General features: G+C 42.0%; 1 protein-coding gene across 2 annotated transcripts in view; it reads left to right on the top strand.

The window, feature by feature from the left end:
- Nucleotides 1-3,520: 3,520 nt before the first annotated feature.
- Nucleotides 3,521-21,387, top strand: part of LOC140641240 (contactin-associated protein-like 3) — a 191,467-nt gene continuing 173,600 nt past the window's right edge. For both annotated transcript variants that reach the window (XM_072840790.1, XM_072840781.1), the window contains exon 1: nucleotides 3,521-3,689. In XM_072840790.1, the coding sequence (XP_072696891.1) occupies nucleotides 3,605-3,689 (85 nt within the window). In that variant the 5' untranslated portion in view covers nucleotides 3,521-3,604. The remainder of the gene's footprint in view (nucleotides 3,690-21,387) is intronic.

The following is a 21,387-nucleotide window of genomic DNA, read 5'->3' as shown; positions in this document are numbered from 1 at the left end:
AAAACCTGAAAAGCAAGCTACTAGGTCTCCTACTAAAGGAGGCAGCTGAGAGAGATGTATGGACGAACCATGTGGGCCACCTGCTAGCAGGTCTCTGCTTTGGGCACTGACCCTCCTCACCTGGGGCTCCCTTGTCTTGAGAGGTCATGCCATGACCCCAGTGTTGATGTCCCATCCAGTGTTTTTTTATTTTTTAAAAAGGTTTTATTTATTTATTTGACAGAGAGAGAGAGAGAGAGAAAGAGAGAGAGAGAGAGAGAGCACAAACAGGGGGAGCGGCAGAGGGAGAGGGAGAAGCAGACTCCCCACCGGGCAGGGAGTCTGATGCGGGACTGAATCCCAGGACCCTGAGATCATGACCTGAGCTGAAGGCAGATGCTTTGCCCACTGAGCCACCCGAGCACCCTGGCCCAGCATCCTTTGCAAAAGAAAACCCCAAGCCCCCAAATGGAGTCACTTATGCCAGATCAAGCCACCAAACTGGGGCTTACTACCTAAGCCAATTAAAGTTTCAGCCTTTACTGATCAGTCAGGACTTTTCCAGCCAGCATCAATAAGCTAATAAGGTAATCTGTCACATGGGCCCTCTCCAACCCCTAAGAGAAGATGAAGTAATCCACCTAAAAAGACTACTTTTCCCTAAAGGAAGATGACCTCACCCCAAATAATCTTTTTTTTTTTTTTTTCTGTTTATGACTCCCTTGTCCTTTCTTTAAAAACCTTTCCCTTTCTAGAGCCTTTTAGAATTCCCCTCCGCTTGCTAGATGGGATGTTACTGGATTCCTGAATCAATTAATAAAGTCAAATAGACCTTAAAGTTTACTCAGTTGAATTTTTTCTTAACAGCTCAATGCTGTGCACTGCAGGGGGGAAGGCCACCCAGGGGTCTCACTCCCTTCTGCTGCTGGGTCTCATCTGACCTGTAAAAATCCATCCTAATGCCTGCTCAAGTGATTTACCATCACTGTCCTTTTTCATTTTATTGGCATCAATTATTGAGGTGCTTACTAATGCATTCTAAATGGGTTTCCTGTGAACCACTGAATACAGTTTTCACAGGGTGACAATTCCTCCGTTGCAGAGACACTATCTCTGGGAGAAGGTGGGAGAAGGAGTTTTCAGACCTCAGTTAACCTGGCTTCCAATCCTGGCTTGCTGTGTGACTCTGGACACATCTCTACCCTCTCTGAGGTCCAGCCTATCTGTTAAATGGGCGTAGTATTTACTTGTGACCATTTATTTAGACTAGGAATACACACATACACACACACGCACACACAAATACTTGGTCTATAGGTGGTTTTAAAAATATATTAGACCCTTAATGTAAATCATTAATTCATATTTGCTTTACAAAATTAGAAATAAAATGTTCCAGTCCCAGAACTCCTGGCGGGTCCCAGAAAAGTGTCTGATGATGAATGAATGAAGGTCATTGCAATGCCTGTGGCTTTTTGCAAGGTTCCAAATACACCTCCGGACAAGTTTTGCTGTCAGTGTTTCCCCACCACTGCCTTTTGCTGAGGTGGGAGGGAAGTGTTCCTAATTCCCAGAGGCCCAAGAGGGGGTGGAGAAAGCAGAATGTCTATATTTTGGTCTAATTCTCGGCACTTCTGGCTGTTAATTCTATGACTTTGTCAAAACTATTTAAAATTCCCATTTCTTGAATAAAGAAGATGTAGTCTATATATACAATGGACTATCACTCAGCCATCAGAAAGGATGAATACCTACCATTTGCTTCCATGTTGATGGAACTGGTGGGTATTATGCTGAGTGAAAATAAGTCAATTGGAGAAAGACAATTAGCACATGGTCCCACTCATATGTAGAATATAAGAAGTGGTGAAAAGGGCTAAAAGGGAAGGAGGGAAGGCAAGAGAGGACTAAAAATCAGAGAGGAAGACAAACCATGAGAGACTCTTGACTCTGGGAAACAAACAAAGGGTTGCAGAAGGGGAGTTGGGTGGGGGGATGAGGTAACTGGGTGAAGGGCGCTAAGGAGGGCAGGTGATGAGAGGAGCCCTGGGTGTCATACTATATGCTGGCAAATTGAATTCAAGTAAAACAAAAAATGAAATAAAAGGAAGAAAATAAATAAAAAATAAAATTTCCATTTCTGGCATCGCTCCCCCCACCCCCTCACCAAGGCAAAATAAGAAGACTAAAAATACTTTTTCTGCTTGCTTTGTTGTCAGGCACGTGGGGCTCTGCTAAAGGTGAAAGTTCCTTTCCTATTCTTATCACTTTGGAAAGTACAAGAATGCCTGGAGCCTGTTCCCCAACCTCAGCACATTTGTCACGAGTCTGATCACAGTTTTAGGAGAGTATCGATCTGAGACGCTATGCTTACCACTGCTGGATTTACATCTGCTGGTGGTCCTTTCGGGGAGGGGAGGCGGCCACGGAGCCGGTGACTGATTTCCAATCAGGGGTCTTCTCTCTCTGTGAGCCACCTGGCTTTTCTCTTTATGCAGCGCAGCCTCCCCTCCACCCTTTTCTGATATGCTTTTCCTTTAATATTCCATCATTTAAAAATATATATGTCCCTTTTGGGAACGGTTGTGAAAGAGCCTGAGTGGAAAGCAATACACATACGGTAGATACAAGTGGATCCCAAACCCTTCATTCTTCAATTAAATCTATTCAATTCACCTATTTGGCGTGAGGTCACTTCTGTGAGGTATTTGGAACAACATTCCCCTGTCAGGGTGCCAGTTTACGGTTTTCTCTATCTGCTGGTCGCAGCCCTCAAATCTCCAAGCAGGAATATATGTAATAAAATGCTGACACCATACCCCAAGTGGGGTAGGGCTTAAAATTAAATAGATCTCAGCATCTATTTATCTATCCAACTAACTATATAATTTTTTCCCCATCCCTATTGAGCTGTAAGCGGACATACATCTCGGCGAAAGTTTGGCGTTCGACGTGATGATTTGATGCGTGAATAATGTATGGAGTTCATCAGGGTGTTTTTTTTTTTTTTTTTTTTTTTTTTACTACGAATCATTAAATGAGTTCAGAAAGCAGAGTCCTCTCTGCCATCGCTTTCAGTGCATGCGAATGCTTTTCCCCAACCCGACTGGCCATTTCTCTCCCAACTTCACCTTTTCCACGGATAACCCAAACCCCAGGCGACGGGAGACACTTTCCGGAGCTCGGCGCTGACGCTCAGCGTCTCGCGGGTCCTCCAGCAGCATCCCGCGGGCGACGCTCGCGTCCCGGGCCCGCAGCAGGTGGAGCCGCGCGCGGTCGGGAGCCGGGACCCGCGGAGGCGCGGCGACCCCCGGGCACCCCCGCCCCCAGCTCCCCGCGCCGCGCAGGGGGCCGGCCGGCCGCGGTCCGAGCGCACTTCCGCCCGCCGCCGCCAGGGGCGCCCGGGGCCGCGCGAGCCCGCAGCGCGGGCGCGGGCGCGGGCGCGGGCGCGGGCGCGGGGCGGGCGGGGGCGGGGTGGGTGTGGCTGCAGGTGCGGCTCCCGCCCGCCGGCCGCGCGGGGCCGCAGAGCGCCGCGGAGGCAGCGCGACCCGGGCCGGGAGGGAGCGGGAGGCCAGGCCCGCGCGGAGCCGCTGCCCGACGCCTCGGGTCCTGGGGCGGGGGGACCATGGACCCAGCCGCGGGCGCCTTCCTCGGGATGCTCTTCCTTTTGTCTGCTCGGCCCTGGAGCCCCGTAGTGACCGGGAATCCTTGTGAGTACGGCGCATCTCGTGCAACTTGCATTGGCAACTTAGGAATTCGTGTTTTGATCGGTAGCGAAGATGTGCAGGTGGGATCGCTGGCGGGGGCTTTTTGTCGGTTTGTTTGTTTTGTTTTGTTTTGTTGCTTTGAGAGGGAGACGTTTAAAAAGCATCTCCAAGTACCAGCGCCAAGCTGGGGTGGTGTGATCGATGCTCTTTCCTCCTGCCAAGTCCGAAATTCAGCAAGACCTGTATTCGACTTTTTTGTCTGGGAGCTGAATCTTCGTTGAGAAAGCTCAAGTTCTAGTAAAAGCTGAAACCCGGCGGGAGCATCCCGAGACGCGGAGAGTCCGGCGAGAGAAGAGCCTCCGATCGGGGCAGGCCAGCAGGCCGGCGTGGGCATTTATCTCCTTGCGGTGCGGATGCGTGCTGTAGGGAGCGTGTCAGTGGGAAGCGGCGGGTCCTGCAGTAGCGCACGCGTTTGCAGCGGGCGCTCTGCGCCATCCGGGGCCGGGGTCCGGGCGCGCCCGGGGGTGGGTGGGGTGGGGTGGGGGGAGCTCCGCTGCGCAGCCCCCTGCCCTGGACGGAGCCCGCGACTCGGTGCCCGCACCTCGGGGGAAGCCGGAGGGAGGACAGCCTGCCTTCCCGGCTCTTGACGACTGTCCCTGCCCGCATGTTGTGGTGCGTGCGCTCCTGGTGCTGTAGGTTCACCGAGGCCCCGTGCATTAGGCTCCGGTCCTGGGCTAGTAGCGGCGCGTCTGCCCTAGGGAAGCTGCGGGCCGCAGGGACTCAGCCCACCTCGAGGTATTTGACTCTGAAAAATCCGAAAAAGTTCTAAGAGTGCTGTTCGGACTGAAGTCTCCATCCTGGGGCTTTTCTTTCCTTGAGGGCTTTTTAAAAAAAGTCCCTCCTGTCCTCCTTCCCTGCCCCATCTCCTTCAAGAAAAGGAATTAAAGCGCGCGCGCGCACACACACACACACACACACACACACACAGAGAGAGAGAAAGCAGGTGTAGGGCTTAGGACAAGCTAGTGTGCGTTTCCAGAAAGTAGGTAGCAGGCTTGCTCAGAAACTAACCCTGCTGCTGGGGATCCAGATTTAGCTCTTGGGGTCCCCACTCTGCCCTCCCTGGGAAGTTTGCTAAAGTGTAAAATTGTTACACCTAAAGTCACTCTCCTACTCATTCATCCATGGATGCCGCAGGACTGTGATGATTTTTGTGGTGTCATCATCTACTATCAGCTCATTTAATGCCATATTGGCATGAGTCACTCCTAAAAAAATGAGCCTTAATCTCCTTGGAGCAAATACTGCCCTGTGTTTCAGACGCATTTTTAATTTAGCTTGGTGTTGCAACTGCTCTGAATTCATTAAAACAGGGGGCATTTACATAAAATCAAACCCTTAGATCCTGCCATAGAGCCCTTGTCCTTTTGCTAAGAAATTAAAAACAACCACCACTAGATGATTTGCTGACATTAATAAATTGTAGAATGATTCAACGGGCTACTCTGAGGTACCATGAAAAAGTCACTGGAGGTCACTCGTACTTAAAGGAAACGTGGCTTCAAAAATCCTTCCCATGGGAGAAAGCAGAGTGCCGTGCTGCCTTTCTCATCTCCTTAGTTGTGATTACAGCATGTTGGCAACATCAGTCGTCTTGGTATTTATTTTCAGTTAGTATTTTACTGTCTGAAATGCACGGGGGGTGGGGAGGGTATCAGGTTCTTTCACACTGAGCATCCTTCTCGGGAGTCACATGCTCCGGGGTGCTGGGCGGCTGAATATCCGCGCAGATGCCCCTGTGGGAACCGGCTGTGTCTCCACGCTCAGTCCCTCTGGGGCTCTGGCTGATTCCCCAGATACTGTTGCTAGTTTTTGCTTTTCAGCCTCTATTTATTTGGGTGTATTTAGTCCTCTTATGAAAAAGTTCGATAAATTAAAAACCAATTTGCCTTGCTAAGGACGTTTTAGATACTAACGTTAAAGTCCTTGACCAGATCACCAGAAAGATGACACTCTTCAAGTGTCGATCGAGTACATATTTAAATGACATGGCAGATTTAAAGATTCATGAAGACCACACAAAATTGCCTTTGATAATTTTTCGGTAATTGCATCTGGCCGCCTCATTTGTAGCAGAAGCAGTAAATGGTGAAGGAGTCTCATGTCTACACGAGCTAGTTGGACCTGCTCAGTTTTTCTTTAACTCCTGCATATTTGGGAAGTGTGAGTTTTGTGTGCATACAAGCAAAGTACACCAACGTGTATTTACAATCTGTTATTACTAAGTCAAGGTGGGCAGGGTGTTTCTTGCTCTGCCCCATCATTTGAGAAATTCTAGAAGAGTTGGCCAGGAGTGTGGGATTTAAGCTACAAGCAAGAAATCACGAACATCAATATTGCTCAAGTGTTTTGTTGGCTGTTCTCCCCCAGACACCCCCCGCTTAGAGTTTTCAAAACTCAAATAATCCTTTCAGACAGAACTTTAAAATGAACAAAAATGAAATATTCTTGAAGACTAATAAGAAATTAATAAGAATTGTATATGAGTTAAAAAAAAGACAAAGATCTTCTCCCCAAATGGACCCAAAGACATAGTCACCTCTTTACAAGCAGGTTCTCAGTAGTAAATGGGTCAGCCAGGGGTCAGCCCAGGGGAGCGGGTGAGTTCCAGCCAAAGAAGTCCTGTCAAGGAATGTGACTTGCCTGAAAGATTTGACATCTCAGAGATTACACATGTGTGATATGAATCTTTTTAATCCGTGGGAAATTTTATAACAGGAAGATGATACACAGGAGGGAAAATGTGTCTAAATGGCCATGACCACAGGCTTGTTTTGTTGCTCTGTATTCTCTGTCTTTTTGAAGATAAAACAAGTTGCATTATCTAATATACAGCTTAGTATCTGATAAATATATATATATATTTTTTTTTTTTTTCCCTTAAAAAAATGTGAACATTCACCTGGTCTGCCTTCTAGAACTCTCTGTCCTGAGTAAGATGAGAGTGTTCTAATATGGATCTGTCCTCTTAAATAACTTAAGAAAGAAGTTGGAATATAGATTCCAAGTGAGAGCCCTGCTTTCTGGAAGTTGTTATGTAGGCTGTCGTTGGCTCCTTTACTTCCTAGCAAGAGCCACAAATGGAAGAAGGTGATAGCGCTTTGCTTTTAGAATTATTCTTGTGAATCCACGATTCCTTTGTGAATTCCAAGACCCTTTGGGAGGAAAAAGGGATGTAATCTAAGTATGAAAATGTCAACATTTTGATTGTGTATTTAGCGTCATAAACCTGTTTTCTGGATTGTGCATCGCTCTGAGGAGTTATGGGTACCCCCTCCCCACTTGGGAACAACACAACTGAAAGTTAATTCACAGCTGAATTATTTTCCCCATCCATGTAAGTAAAGTATAAGCTAGAAGTGAGAGCTGCTGCCCTCCTCCCATCTCTGCTGAAAAAGGACAGAAGCCTATGTTAGAAATTTCAGTCATTGATGGTGATTGTTTGATATAAAGGATGACATTTTTGCAGATCCAGGGATTTAGTTTAGTGAGTATGACTGACTTGTTCTCACTTTGTTAAGTCTCAATACTTGTAATTTTCTCTAGATGTTTCCTTATGATTCCTTCCCCTATCAAAAGTGCCCTTCTTGTTGCAAGAAAGAAAGAGATATTTCTGGCCCACTACAGGTGGGGCATACACTTTGAATTGCTGTTCTAGGAGTGATAATCTGAATTTGTTTTTATGTATTGACACCTGTTCTCTTCCCCCCTTAAATCCTACATCCATAAGAGAGATGTCTGACCATGACTTGGGGGTGTCGTTCAAGCCCATGTGCTGGCCATCATGGGAAACCAACCTATGGTCTTCATGTACTATGTAGTGCTTGACCTAGGCAATAAACACGCTTACACTTCAATTTGAAAATTTGTACCAGAGTTGAACCCTCCCTTCATTGGAGCCTTGGCTTCTTTATGTGCTAAAGCCTTATTGCAACTTCTTTGATGAAAGTGCATTAATATAATTCTGTAATAGAAATTATCATGCAGTATTATCCTTTTAAAATGTAAGTAACATACATTGTTTGATATAGTAGTGAGACACTTGTAGTGTATGAATTATCCTAACCTGGTGACATGATTAGCCTTAATAATTTGGAATAAAAAATATGCATGCATGCAGAACTTAGTAACTGGTTATAGTGCTATAATTGCTAAGAAGGATAAAATCACAAGAATTTGTTTATTTTTTTAGAGAGACACACGTGTGGGAGGGGCAGGGGGTGATGCAGAGAATCTTAAGCAGGCTCCCTGCTTAACACAAAGCCCCGTGTGGGGCTTGATTCCATCACCCTGAGATCATGTGTGGCCTCAGCCAAAATCAAGAGTTGGACGCTTACCCAACTGAGCCACCCAGGCCGCCCATGAGCATTTATTTAAGTAAATGTGTTTGTCATATGTCTCTTCTCGAGGGTTTTGTTTTTTAGGAGTCTTGTTCTTTCAGTAGATATGGATTCTTGTAGTTATTTGCTAAGTGTCATCAAAATTCTTTATTGCTATTGAGTACTGAACGTACTCAATCTCCAGTCATGTCATGAGTGCTAAGAGGCTCCATATAGTCTGTAAAGGAATTTTGCCTTGATGAATATGGACTAACATCCTTCCAGGGTTTTAACTGGTTCAGGCTTTTCTTTGCCTCCATAACCGCTTTGTGTTTATCTAAAGTGAGTCCAGTCTTCTGAGTTAATCATCCTGGAGTATGAAGGGAGCCTGTCAGAGGGTATGCCTGTGAGCAGGTGGATGGGGAGTCCATTATTGATGTAGTAAAACATGTTAGGGAAAATGAGTGCAGGATATATGGGTACACGTTTTAGCAAGCACTGGAGCTCAGACTTTTTGGAAAGAACCTTCAACAAACCAGTAAACAAACCGTTATTTATAGTATTTGAATGCACCTCCCAGAAATACAGAGGTGGTGAGGAAACTTTTGGAAACAGGGAAAAAACAAAAACACATTCCCTCCAAAAAACTTATAAAGTCCATGGTGACTCTCAACACAAAGTGACAGGCGAGAACAAATTCTGTTCAAGCATACGATTTTGGGAGACTGTTTAAGCAAAAGCAAACAAAATGAGCCAAGGATATGTCATTAGTGACCCTCCCAGGCCTGGAAGGGGGTATTTTGGGGTGGGGACTGGAGGTCATGAAAATCTGCTTTGAGTTGATTTGGGAAAAAAAAAAAACACTCAAATCATGCAAAAGTACTTCATAAAGGACATAATCACTAACAGAAACATCTCAATTAACTGAGCAAATTTTAAGTTGAATCTTCTCCCTTAAGTCAAAATTAGACTTTGAATATAATAGTATAAAGTAGCTCAGACAATTTGGAAATGATAGATCCAAGAGTCTCTCCCCACTTACTTTTTAGAGGCTTGAAAGGCTTGGCTTCCACATACAAAATTCTTCAGAGTGACCTCTGCAAGGTGCCCACTCTACCTGCCACCTGTGGCCCACCGTGTGTGCCGATTGCTTTAGGCATTGGGTGCTTTGTGCTGAATAACCTATAAAAACTGAACTATTTATGTCAGCATATTTCTGAAAGGCATTAGACCAAAGGTAATATGTTCCTTCAAAATAGATATGCTTGTTATTCCTTGTTTGAGCTCTATGGCGTGGGATTACATGCTTTAGAATTGTCTTTTATCCGGTGTTAAGAAAAATTACACACAACTTGTAAATATTGCAAAAAGGAGTATGACAGTGTGACCTATTACCATTACACAAAGCATTGTTCAAGAGGCCCACATGATTGTTTAATTATTCAGAATAACGCCCCCATGGCTGACTTGGTCATTTACTGTTGATCACGGCTTAGACACTAAGATGTTACAGGTTGAATTGATGTTTTTTTTTTTCCAGGTACAAATGGTAACAACGGAGCTTTTATTGCCTGATAGCACAGTCGTAGGAGAAAAACTGGTGTAATGTGTCTCTTCTGGGCAGTACCCTGGATAAGATACTCACGGTGGGTGTGTTAGTTATAGCTAACTCAGGGAGAGGAACATGGAAAAGTTTGCTACTTGAACTGGAAAGTGGAATTTTTCTTGGATGTGCCCTTCAGGGAATATGATAACCAGTGTGTCAGATACTGAAATTTATGTCAGCCCGAGTTTTATTGAGATGTGGCCCTTAGGGACCCTATCACTTGTGGTTCCATCAGCTAATTTAGTGATTGTCGCTCATGGAGAAGGGATTTCTGTGCCACATGTTCATTGGGCCACTGGAGATGGGGCTGGCGCATCTTGTTTGCAACCTGTGGTGGGTCGGTAACCTCGGGCAGCCCCTGGACGCTGTGGCTGAGACCTTGTGCCGCATCTGCTCCTGTCAGTGGCATCCCATTGCTTGGGGTGTTCAAGGCCCAGCAGAAGATTTCTCTGGAGCTTGTGAGCCAGCGGGGCAATTACAAGCTTGGATGACAGCAGGAGTGCCTGGCTGCCTCGAGACATTAAATTAGGCACTGCCGGCAGGACTCACGGTTCTAATTAGTTTTTTATTTTAACATCTATGCATCCCCAGGCAACCAGAGAGCTTGATAAAGTTGAGCTAAGTGTGCTGTTTCTGGGAGTGGTGAATTGACAGCAGGGGTGGCACAGTGACCTCTGTGTGCTGGGACGTGTGCTTGCGTGTCCTCAGGATGTGGATGGGGAGAGAGCTCATGGGGTTAGGAGCACCGTCAGTCATTACAAACCCAGGCTCACGGTGGCTGAGGTGGCAATCCAGTTATGTGGAATCGAGTCATTTGTCATCAACTATTGTACAAAATGGATATGCTCCAGTTTGGATTTCTGAGCATATGAGCAGTCAGGAAATCTGATATCCATCCTGTCCCAGTTGACACCGTTGCCTTCTCAAGCCTGAGGTGCTGTGTTCCCTGTCCTGGTATACAGCTGATCTGAACCCGCAGCCCCTACCCTATCCTGGTCCCTGGGAATAGTGTCCTAAAGATGGCGGGTAGAGTTTTCATCTAAAGGCCAGCAGATACAGGAGAAAGACCCCAATTAGCTTTAAAAAATAATGCAATAATTTGATTCAGCTCAAAGAAAGTCACTTTAATCACAACTTCTATTAAGGAAGAAAATATTTAAAGAACCAGGATCTATTTTAAGGTCTCAGATTTGGCAGATTTAAGGAAAATAATACATGTCAAAAAAAAAAAAAGAAAATAATACATGTCTATAGACATCTGTTCAAATGGTTGGAGATTATCAAGATTAAGGATTTAGCTTTACATGTGTTGTGTTTTTGATGTCTAAAACTTGCAAATAGGAGCCTGGCGACAGTAACAGTATTACAACATGAAAAGAAAAATGAGTAGCTGTGTACTGTCACCAAGCGAGCCTGCTGCTGTGTGTCTGTGATTCTGGGGCTTCTTTGCAATGTTGCATTGATTCGTGGAAGTTCTGATAAGAAACCCCGTGAGCTTTGACATTCCAAAGCATATCCTTTTGTATGATGTAGGACGTGCAGGCATTGGTAAGAGTTTAAAAAACTGGAGGACTCAAGGAGGGTGAGTCACAGAATTTATTATATGTGCTGCCGAAGCGAGCACGAGTCACAGAGTTTAAGGTGTATTTTAGAGAGTTTAAGGGAGCAAACAACAAATTACTCTGTGCTTTCTTTTCTTTTTAAAAAATATTTATTTATTTGACAGAGAGAGAAAGAGCCAGAGGGCACGCGAGGGGAGGGACAGAGCGAATCTGAAGCAGACCCCACGCTCAGCATGGAACGTGACACGAGGCTCGATCCTACAACCTTGAGATAAATGACCTGAGTCGAAACCAAGAGTCCATTGCTCAACTGATTGAGCCACCCAGCTGCCCCTATTCTAGGCTTTCTTAAAGTATAAGGATAATTTCTGAAAAAAGTTTTTGCAGATGTGGAACATAGAGTTGGCAGATATCAGAGTAAATTCCTTGTTAGGGAAAGTCAAAGGATCTATTCTGAATTATAGCGCAAGTCGAAGAAAACAGTGTTGGTTTTCTAGATCGTAATAATAAAATTGCGATAGTAAGAATTTACAATTCTTTGTCATGATGAACTCCTGCTCTACTTTAGCGAGCCTGAAAACCTGATCTTTGGGAAATTTACATCACTACCGATGTTTGATTTTTACACGTTCTAAGTTCTGTAAGTGGTGGGATTCACTTGCTGGAGGACAGGTTGCATATATACCTAGAAGAAAAAAGGGCCTTTCCCTTGTGAGTATTGTTGCAAGGTGAGGCAAGAGGGAGTGGGAGGCTAGAGTGCGCTTTAACATGAAAAAGACACCTAGGTCATTGATTGTGGCCCTGTTCTCCAGGGATGAGGCTGGACATTCCCCTGCATCCATCGTACCCTCATTCCCAGAGCCTCTATGAGCATCTTCCTCTTCCATCGTCTAGAAATGACTGACTGGGTTGACTTGCATGGATTGGGTTGGCCAGAAAGTTATCCCTCCTCCTTCACTGCTGCTGGTGGGCTCAGGACTGAGTGGGAGGGTGGCAGTGAGAAAGAGACAGTAGCACTGCCCACAGGAACGCTTCTCGGAACTCAGTGGTTGCTTGATTTTGTATGTAGACTAGTAAGAAATGGCAATGTAAGGATTAGGCTACTGGCAAGCCCCTTCCAGCTCCAAGTGACAGAAAACCCAATCGAATGGACTTCCACCAAAAAGGGAATTGTCAGCGCACATATCATTTCATTTCAGGCAAGGATGGAGATGCTGTGCCGTGAGGGTTGGCCTCTCTTCCTCCTTCAGCTCTGGCTTCCCGCGTTGACCTGATGCTCTGGCAGTGTCCTGTCTGGCAGCCCCATGACTGAGGTCAAGCTGCCCAGCAATACTGCTGGAGAGGATGCTTTCCCCTCCCTGGACTTTGGCCCTTATCACTTTGAAGCAGGGAGCTCTGACTTATTTGCTCATTCCCTTATTCCAAGCTCCAAGAAAGCAGGGACTCCTTGAGGGGACAGGGGTGGTTCTGAGAGATAGTGGGCTGTTGACTAAGTAAAGAGGTGAATGATTCTCATTCCCCACACATCCAGCCAGATCTGCACATCTGACTTGCCTTGTCTCTGCTGTGTTGTGTGACTCTTCTTACCCAGGGTCTGTGACAGGAGGGGGTGGCCCTCTGGCTGACCAGGGGTGGAGCCAGCAAGTGACTGGACTTGGTCCTTGACCAGGTGCCTTGGCTGCATCATCTTGACAAGAGAGTGAAATGCGCCATCCACTTAGGTAATTAGTTTAACATCTATTATGAAAGCACTGGCTTTCATTCTCTTATCTGCTTCATGTAACAGATGGTTGGTTACGTGTATCCCTCCTTCATTAGATTTTAAAGTTCCTGAAAACAGAATCACATTTATTTGTCCCTACAGCTCTGCTGTTGGCACTCAGTGAGTATTTACCAAGAAAAGAAGAAATTAATATATGGAAAACATGCTATTTTGAAAGTATATGGAAGACATGGGGAATCCTCATGTGTGTTTTATGATCATTGTGCAGGTAGCCTAATAAAAAATTAATTTTTATGTGAGTATCCCTGAGCTCACCGTTTGTCCATGAAAAGATCCACTGGCTGATTTTGATTGTTTCCTTTTCTTTTCGTAGCAAAATGCATGACATAATTTCTGGCCTGAGGCTTTGATAGGAAGCATGGAGTATGTTGCAAAAGCTGCTGGGAGCCCCTGAGGGTGCGCTGAAAAGGCCAGGTGTCAGAGGCATGACCCAGGACCAATGAGCAGAGAAGAGAAGGCCTCTAGGCAGGGGCCATTACCACAGGATGTCTGTGTCTAGGGAGATCTTTGATCAAGTCTGAGCCAGGCTCCATATTCAGGGTCTGAATTAGAGGTGCCTGGGAGCATTGTGTAACTGGAGTTCTCCAGAATCCTGGTTCATCAACTAGAGGCTTGAAGCAGCGTGATCCAAGTGGGGAAGGCTGGCTACACAACAAGGCAGAGGTCAGGCAGGCAGACAGATGGCCATTGCACCTCAGTGTGGATGTCTAGGCCTGGACAGCCAGGAGGCTGAACTCATTTGAGTCACAGCTGTCTCTGGTGTGGCGGCCGTGGACTCTGTTTTGTAACTTGTTACGCCAAGAGGAAGCTCCCATTGTGGTCTTAGACCTTGACACCCTTGGTCTGGGCTGGGGGATTTCTGAGAACAAAACCAGTTGTTGTTACTGAAAATTTTTATGACGGGCTGGTTCAAGGGCATGATGAGATCTAAAGAATATCTCTGTTTTCTTTCTTTCTTTCTTTCTTTCTTTCTTTCTTTCTTTCTTTCTTTCTTTCTTTCTTCTTTCTTTCTTTCCTTTCTTTCTTTCTTTCTTTCTTTCTTTCTTTCTTTCTTTCTTTCTTTCTTTCTTTCTTTCTTTCTTTCTTTCTTCTTTCTATCTCTGTTTTCAAATGAAAATGGTTTCTAATTTTATTTTCAGAATTATATAGTGGGGCACTGTGGATGAGGACGATTCCAGCAGCATTCTTTCAAATAAGTAGCATAAAACTACAAAATTCAACAAATGTGGTGAAGTCATGGAACACACTTCCAGATAGGTGAGAGGGGGAGGTTAATTGCAGTATAGTTGGCATACAATGTGATGTTAGTTTCAGGTGTGCAAAGCAGTGATTGGACAACTCTCCACTTTATGCTATGCTTACTAGACGCATGGCTACCATCTGTCACCATACAACCCAGTTACAATACCAATGGCCATTCCCTAGGCTGTGCCTTGCAGCCCATGACTTCTCATTCTGTAACTGGAAGCCTGTACCTCCCACCGCCCTCCACCCATTTTGCCCATCCCCTCTGGCAACCACCAGTTTGTTCTTTGTATTCATGGGTCTCTTCCTGCTTTTGTTTTATTTTTTAGATTCTACCTATAAATGAAATATGGTATTTGTCTTTTCTGTCTGCCTTATTTCACATTAGCATAATACTTCTAGGTTCATCCATGTTGTCACAAATGGCAAGATTTCATTCTTTTTTATGGTTGAGTAGTAGTCCATTATATATATATAATGTATATATAATAATGTAGTATATATAATATATAATAATGTAATATATATAATGTAATATATTATATATATATAATGTACCACATCTTCTTTGTGCCTTCTTTATCCATTCCTCTATTGATGGACAGTAAGGTTATGTCCATATCTTGGCGATTGTGGATAATGCTACAATAAACATGGAGGGTACATATATCTTTTTGAATTAGTTTTTAAATTTTCTTTGAGTAAATATCCAGTAATAGAATTACTAGATCATACAGTTTTTCTATTTTTAATTTTTAAAAGACGATTTATTTATTTATTTATTTGAGGGAGAGAGAGAGAACATAAACTGGGGAGGGGCAGAGGAAGAGAATCCCAAGAAGACTCTCCACTGAACGTGAAGCCCAACACAGGGCTCCATCTCACAAAGGAGATTATGACCTGAGCCAAAACCAAGAGTCAAACACTCAACCAACTCAGCCACCAACTCAGCCACCAACTCAGCCATTTTTTTTTTTTTTTTTTGAGAAACCTCCATACTGTTTCCATAGTGGATGCACCAATTTACATTCCCACCAACAATGCATGAGGGTTCTTTTTTCTCCACATCCTCACCAACACATGTTATTTCTTGTCTTTTTGAGTTTAACCATTCTGATAGGTGTGAGGTGATATTTCATTGTGGTTTTGATTTGCATTTCACTGATGATGAGTGATGTTGAGCATCACTTCATGTGTCTGTTGGCCATCTGTATGTCTTCTTCAGAAAAATGTCTATTCAGGTCTTCTGCCCATTTTTAATCTGATTATTTATTTATTTATAAGTTCTTTATATATTTTGGAACTTAAGCCCTTATCCGGTACTTGAAAATATTCTCTTACATTTAGTAGGTTGCCTTTTCATTTTATTGATGGTTTCCTTCATTGTGCAGAAGCTTTTTATTTGGTGTAATCTGGACTGTTTTATTTTTGCTTTTATTTCCCTTGACTCAAGAGATATATCTAGAAAAATGTTGCTAGGTTCGATGTCCAAGATTACTGCCCATGTTTTCTTCTAGGTGTTTCATGGTTTCAGCTCTCACATTTAGGTCTTTAATTAACTTAGAGTTTATTTTTGTGTATGGTGTAAGAAAGTGGCCTAGTTTCATTCTTTGCATGTAGCTGTCCAGATTTCCCAACACCATTTATTAAAGAGACTCTTTTCCCATTGTATATTCTTTCTTGCCTTGTTTGTGGTAGATTGATTGACTATAATCATGGGTTTATTTCTGGGCTTTCTATTCTCTTCTATTGACTTATGTGTCTGTTTTTGTGCCAGTACCATACTGTTTGGTTATTATAGCTTTGCAGTGTATCTTGAAATGGATTGTGATACCTCCAGCTTTCTTCCTCTCTTTCAAGATTATCTTGGTTATTTAGTGTTTTGAAGTGCCATATAAATTTTGGAATTATTTGCTGTAGTTTTGTGAAAAATACTATTGGCATTTTTATTAGGATTGCATAAATTGGTAGATTTCTTTGAGTATATAACATTTTAACAATATGATTTTTTCCAATCCATGAGCATGAGATATTTTTTTGTGTCATCTTCAATTTGATTTATCAATGTTTTATAGGTTTCAGAGTACAGGTCTTTAACCACTTATGTTAAGCTTATTTCTAGGTATTTTATTCTTTTTGGTACATTTGAAAATGGAATTATTTTCTTAATTTCTCTTTCTTCTACTTTGTTATTTGTGTATAGAAGTGCAACAGATTTTTGATTATGAATTTTGTATCCTGTAACTTTATTGAATCAATTTATTAGTTGGAATAGTTTTTTAATGGAATCTTTAGGGTTTTCTATCTATTGTATCATGTCATCTGCAAATAGTGACAGTTTTACTTTTTCCTTGCCAATTTGGATACCTTTTATTTTTTTCCTTATCTGATTGCTATGGCTAGCACCTCTAGTACTATGTTGAATAATAGTGGCAAGAGTGGACATCCTTGTTTTGTTTCTAATCTTAGTGGAAAACCTCAGTTTTCCACAATTAAGTATGATGCTAACTGTGGGTTTTTCATGTATGGCCTTATTATGTTCAGGTATGTTCTCTTTAAACCCACTTTGTTGAAAGTTTTTGTTATAAACAGGTGTTGAATTTTGTCCAGTGCTTTTTCTACATCTGTTGAGATGATCATATAATTAGGGGTGAGGTAGTTTTGATGGGAATGCCTGGATGGGAATTCTGCTAGTTCATTGTGTGACCTTAAGTAATTTACTTATTCTTGCTGTGTCTCAGTTTATTCATCTCTAAAAAATACAAGTATAATAGTGACCTATCTCACAGAGCTGCTGAAAAGATTACATTAATTAATGTATGTAAATATTGCCCAAAACATCAAATCCTTAGTAAAATTTAGCCATTATGCTCCTGTTGATCTCAAGTATAAAATCAGAAATGTGACTTAGTCCATGATCCTGGGAGAATAATGAGATAGTCAATATTTTAAGGAAAAACATTTGTACTGTGCATTTTCATTATCCAAAATATTATCACTATAATGGAAGGTTAAGATAGTATTACATAATAAGAATATTAAAAAGAAGACTATAGTACAGTCTCAGAAACTTGTATAGTACATTGGTATGTTTTGGCTCTCTGTAATGTATCTCTGTAAATAATAAAGTTCCTTAGATTTAGCTCTTTGGATTAACTTGTCATTAACCAGTTTAATCTTAAACTTCTTTCAATTTTTTAATATATTTTTTCCATTAGCCAAGAAGGAGTCCCCAGATCAAGATAACATGCTCTTGCAACTGATATTACTTGTTATCTAGCTATTTTTTGGAAGTTTTCTAGGATATGTAGCATCTGGTCATCAACACAGATTGTTCATCTTTTATGATTGTTAAGTAAGTGTTAGTCTCCAAGCCAAACATATTTGCGTGTACTATGGGATGCAGTCTCAATTAGAATGGATATGAAGACACTAGTGTGGATCCTTAGAGAGGGGGCATTACTGCTTGATGCTGAAAGATTATGTTTAGTTAACTCTCTTCAATTTGTCTCTGTTCCCTTTTCTTCAATAATTCCAGCATTGACTTATTCAAATCCTCCATATCTCTGGGACTTTATAAGCTATATTTGTCTCCATGGTTTCCCTGTCACCAGCTTATCTCCCTCTAATCCATTTTATCCTACAGCCAAAGTAATTTTTCTTTTTTGTTTTTTTAAAAGATTTTATGTATTTATCATGAGAGACAGAGAGAGAGAAAGAGAAAGAGAGAGGCAGAGACACAGGCTGAGGGAGAACCAGGCTCCCTGCAAGGAGCTTGATGTGGGACTCGATCCTAGATCCCAGGATCACACTGTGGGCCAAAGGCTCAAACACTGAGCTACCCAGGTGTCCCCAGAGTAATCTTTCTAAAGATGATATTACTTTCTGTGGTAAAGCTTTCATATATTTTCTCACATCTCTGATTCTCTGTCTCTGTTTGTCTCTCTCTTACACACACACACACACACACACACACACTCCTTGAAAGGTCCCTTCTCTTCACTCACTGCTTTCATCCCCTCCTTTAACTGACCCTGGACTACAGCCACCTCATTGCACTGGCATTCTTCCACCAGGGCTTTCACACCTCCTTCATCTTCCTCCAGTTCTGTCTCCTCATGTCTTGTCTTCCTGTTGAATGTGTTTTGCTTCTGAAATCATCTAGGCTCATGGATTCATGCCCAGGAAATACATGCTTACAATAAAAATAAACATAAAACATATAGGAGAGACAAAAACCATGAGGGAAAATCAGAAGAAATAGGAAACTGTACAATCAGATAAAAATAAATGTAGAAATTGAAATCAATTTAGAATGTACAATTTATTGCATATGTGTAAGGAAATAAAAAATGAGAATAATGTAAAGAATAACATGATCAAAATGGTCAAGCAGAATTGAAAAAGAACAGTGTTGAGAAGTGAAATTTGTTATCACTGGGGTAGAGAATTCAGTGGCTGCTGACATGGCAGATTAGACACAGGTGGAGAGAGGCTTAGCAAATTAGAAGACAGTCATGGAATAAATAACCAGTATGTTCCATAGAGAGACAGAGAGGCAGGAAATATGAAAGCCAGACTCAGGGGCAGGATGAAGAATGCAACAAGATCTCTGTATCTGAAGGAGTTCTGTAAGGAGAAGATATGGAAAGAAACACTTAAGAGAATCTATAGAAATTGCCCAGAATTGAAAAGTCACCAATATTTAGATTCAGGAAGACTCTCAAATCCATAGTAAATACAAATAAAAGGAAATTTCCACCCACAATAACACTTTATGTTGGAACTGTCAAACAGCAGAGTCAAGAGAAGCTGATAAGAACAGCCTGAGACAGGAATAACAAGCAATAAAAACAAAGACATGAACTGTTAAGTTTGTGAGACTGAATACTTGCCAACCAAGAATTATAGACTTGTTGACTTTATGGTTCAAGAATGAAGGTGAGGTAAAGTCATCATAGAAAAAATCAAAACCAAGAGTGTTAAAGACTAACAAACCTTCACTAAAGGTGTGTTAATGGATAAGTTTCACAAGAAAGGAAATGATTATAGAGGGCAGTATGAGAGGTGAGAATCTAGTAGTGTGCATATGCATATGATCTGTATGTATTCATTTGAGAGAGAGAGAGAGAGAGAGAGAGAGAAAGCATGAGCTGAAGGAGGAACGGAGGGAGAGCGAGAAGCAGGCTCCCCACTGAGCAGGGAGCCTGATGTGGGGCTCCATTCCAGGACCCTGAGATCATGACCTGAGCCAAAGGCAGACACTTAACCACCTGAGCCACCCAGATGCCCCACTAGTGTGCATATATGATTACACATTTAAGCAACTTTAAAGCTGTATGTATAACATTGGTGTGTAGTTGGTGGAATGGAGAAAGAGGACAAGATAAATCTATATGAACAACTGAAAATACATGGGAAGGGGTGATCAGACATAAAGCATTCTACAATTTTTGCATTATTTTGTGGAGGGAATTAAAATCTGTTTAATTGTAGGCTTTGTTAAATTGTTAACCAAAATGCAGTGTAAAATTTTAAGGAGGCCCACAAGAAGAATATATAAGAAGATATGTAATAGGAAGTTTACATTCCAAACCAGTAGAATAAAAAAAAAAATGGAATAGGTGAGGGGCAGATTTCAATCTGTTCAAAAGAAAACAGAAAAAGAGAGGAGAAGAAAAGAAAGCTTTGGGTAAAATAGACAAATAAAATATAATGAAGTGATAAGGATATAGCAATTAGAATAAATTATTTCCAGCTTCTATTTTATGGGGATGTATTACATTGGACAGTAATATTCAGGCTTTCAAATACATATAGAATATTTACATTTTTACTTGACTAAAAAAACCCAGTTCCAATGAATTTCAAAGAATTATTAACATAAAAATAAATTTCCTAAAATTGAAAAAGAATAATGTGTTTCAATTACAGAAGCTCATGTTGTTCTGAGTTAAATAAATGGAGCACAATAATGGAAATTGTCAAGTGAAAATTGTGGAAATAGGGGGCCCCCCTGGGTGGCTCAGTCAGTTAAGCATCTGCCTTTGGCTCAGGTCATGATCCCAGGATCCTTGGATCGAGACCTGTGTTGTCGGGTTCCCTGCTCAGCAGGGAGTCTGCTTCTCCCTCTCCCTCTGTTGCTCCCCCTGCTTGCATGTGCTCTCTGTCTGTCAAACACATAAATAAGATCTTTAAAAAAATTGTGGAAATGGGAAAAACAGGGAAACACAGTCCCGGTTTTGGTCACCAAAGATAATGATGTAAGCTGATTTGCTATAATGGAATAAGAGCTTATTTGACTTCTTCAGAGCTGTAAGATCAGAAACAAAAGGAAAAGCAGAAATAAATACACGTTATGAGGGAAAATAACTTTTTCACTAGAAATTTACAGTCATGAGTAGGGAGGATGACAAGGGAGAGTAAGCTCTTGCTAATATTCTTTGGGAAATAAGTAAAATTTCGCCTTAGGCATTGTTCAAAAAGTAGGATTAAGCATTGTGTTAAAAATAGAAGGATAATCAGTGGAAAAGGAATTAAATATGATATTTTGCATGCTGTTCAAAATCGTGCAATTTCCTCCTCTAGGAAAAAGTCATGTTTTTCTGTTTCATGTTTTAATATGATCATACGTTTATTCATTCGTCTCTGATATTGAGAGTATTCATGATAAAACAAAGGAAATATGTTTATATTTGAGAACAGGTGAATGGGATCCTTTAAGTGCGTAGGAATTTTCATCTAATCTCCTTTTCTTATGGACTGCTGTTAGAGTTACAGCAATAACTCTAAGTATGACATTTGGCATCATGGGTGGATTTGGGTGGCACAATTTAATTTGTGCTCGTAACACTTTACTAGTATACTTATGAAGTTATTAAGTTTCAGCAATTATTGCTGATAAATTACGGAGACCTTTTTTCTATGGCTGTCTGAAATCTTGAGCTATTTCCCGTATTTTAAAATAGAATAAGACATCGGATTTTCTCATGCGTTTTTCTGTTAAAATCTAGAGTTCCCCGAGGTTAGCGGATTTGTATCTTTTATAAACTAATTTTAAGTTCTGTGGTCTTATATAATGCTTTTGCGGTGCAGATATAGAGTCAGGTTTATAAAAGAAAAGGCA

This window comes from Canis lupus, chromosome 1 (assembly GCF_048164855.1).
Source record: "Canis lupus baileyi chromosome 1, mCanLup2.hap1, whole genome shotgun sequence".
NCBI classification, from domain to species: Eukaryota; Metazoa; Chordata; class Mammalia; order Carnivora; family Canidae; genus Canis; species Canis lupus.
Note: the sequence above shows the minus strand (reverse complement) of the source record. Positions and strands in the feature narration are given on the sequence as shown.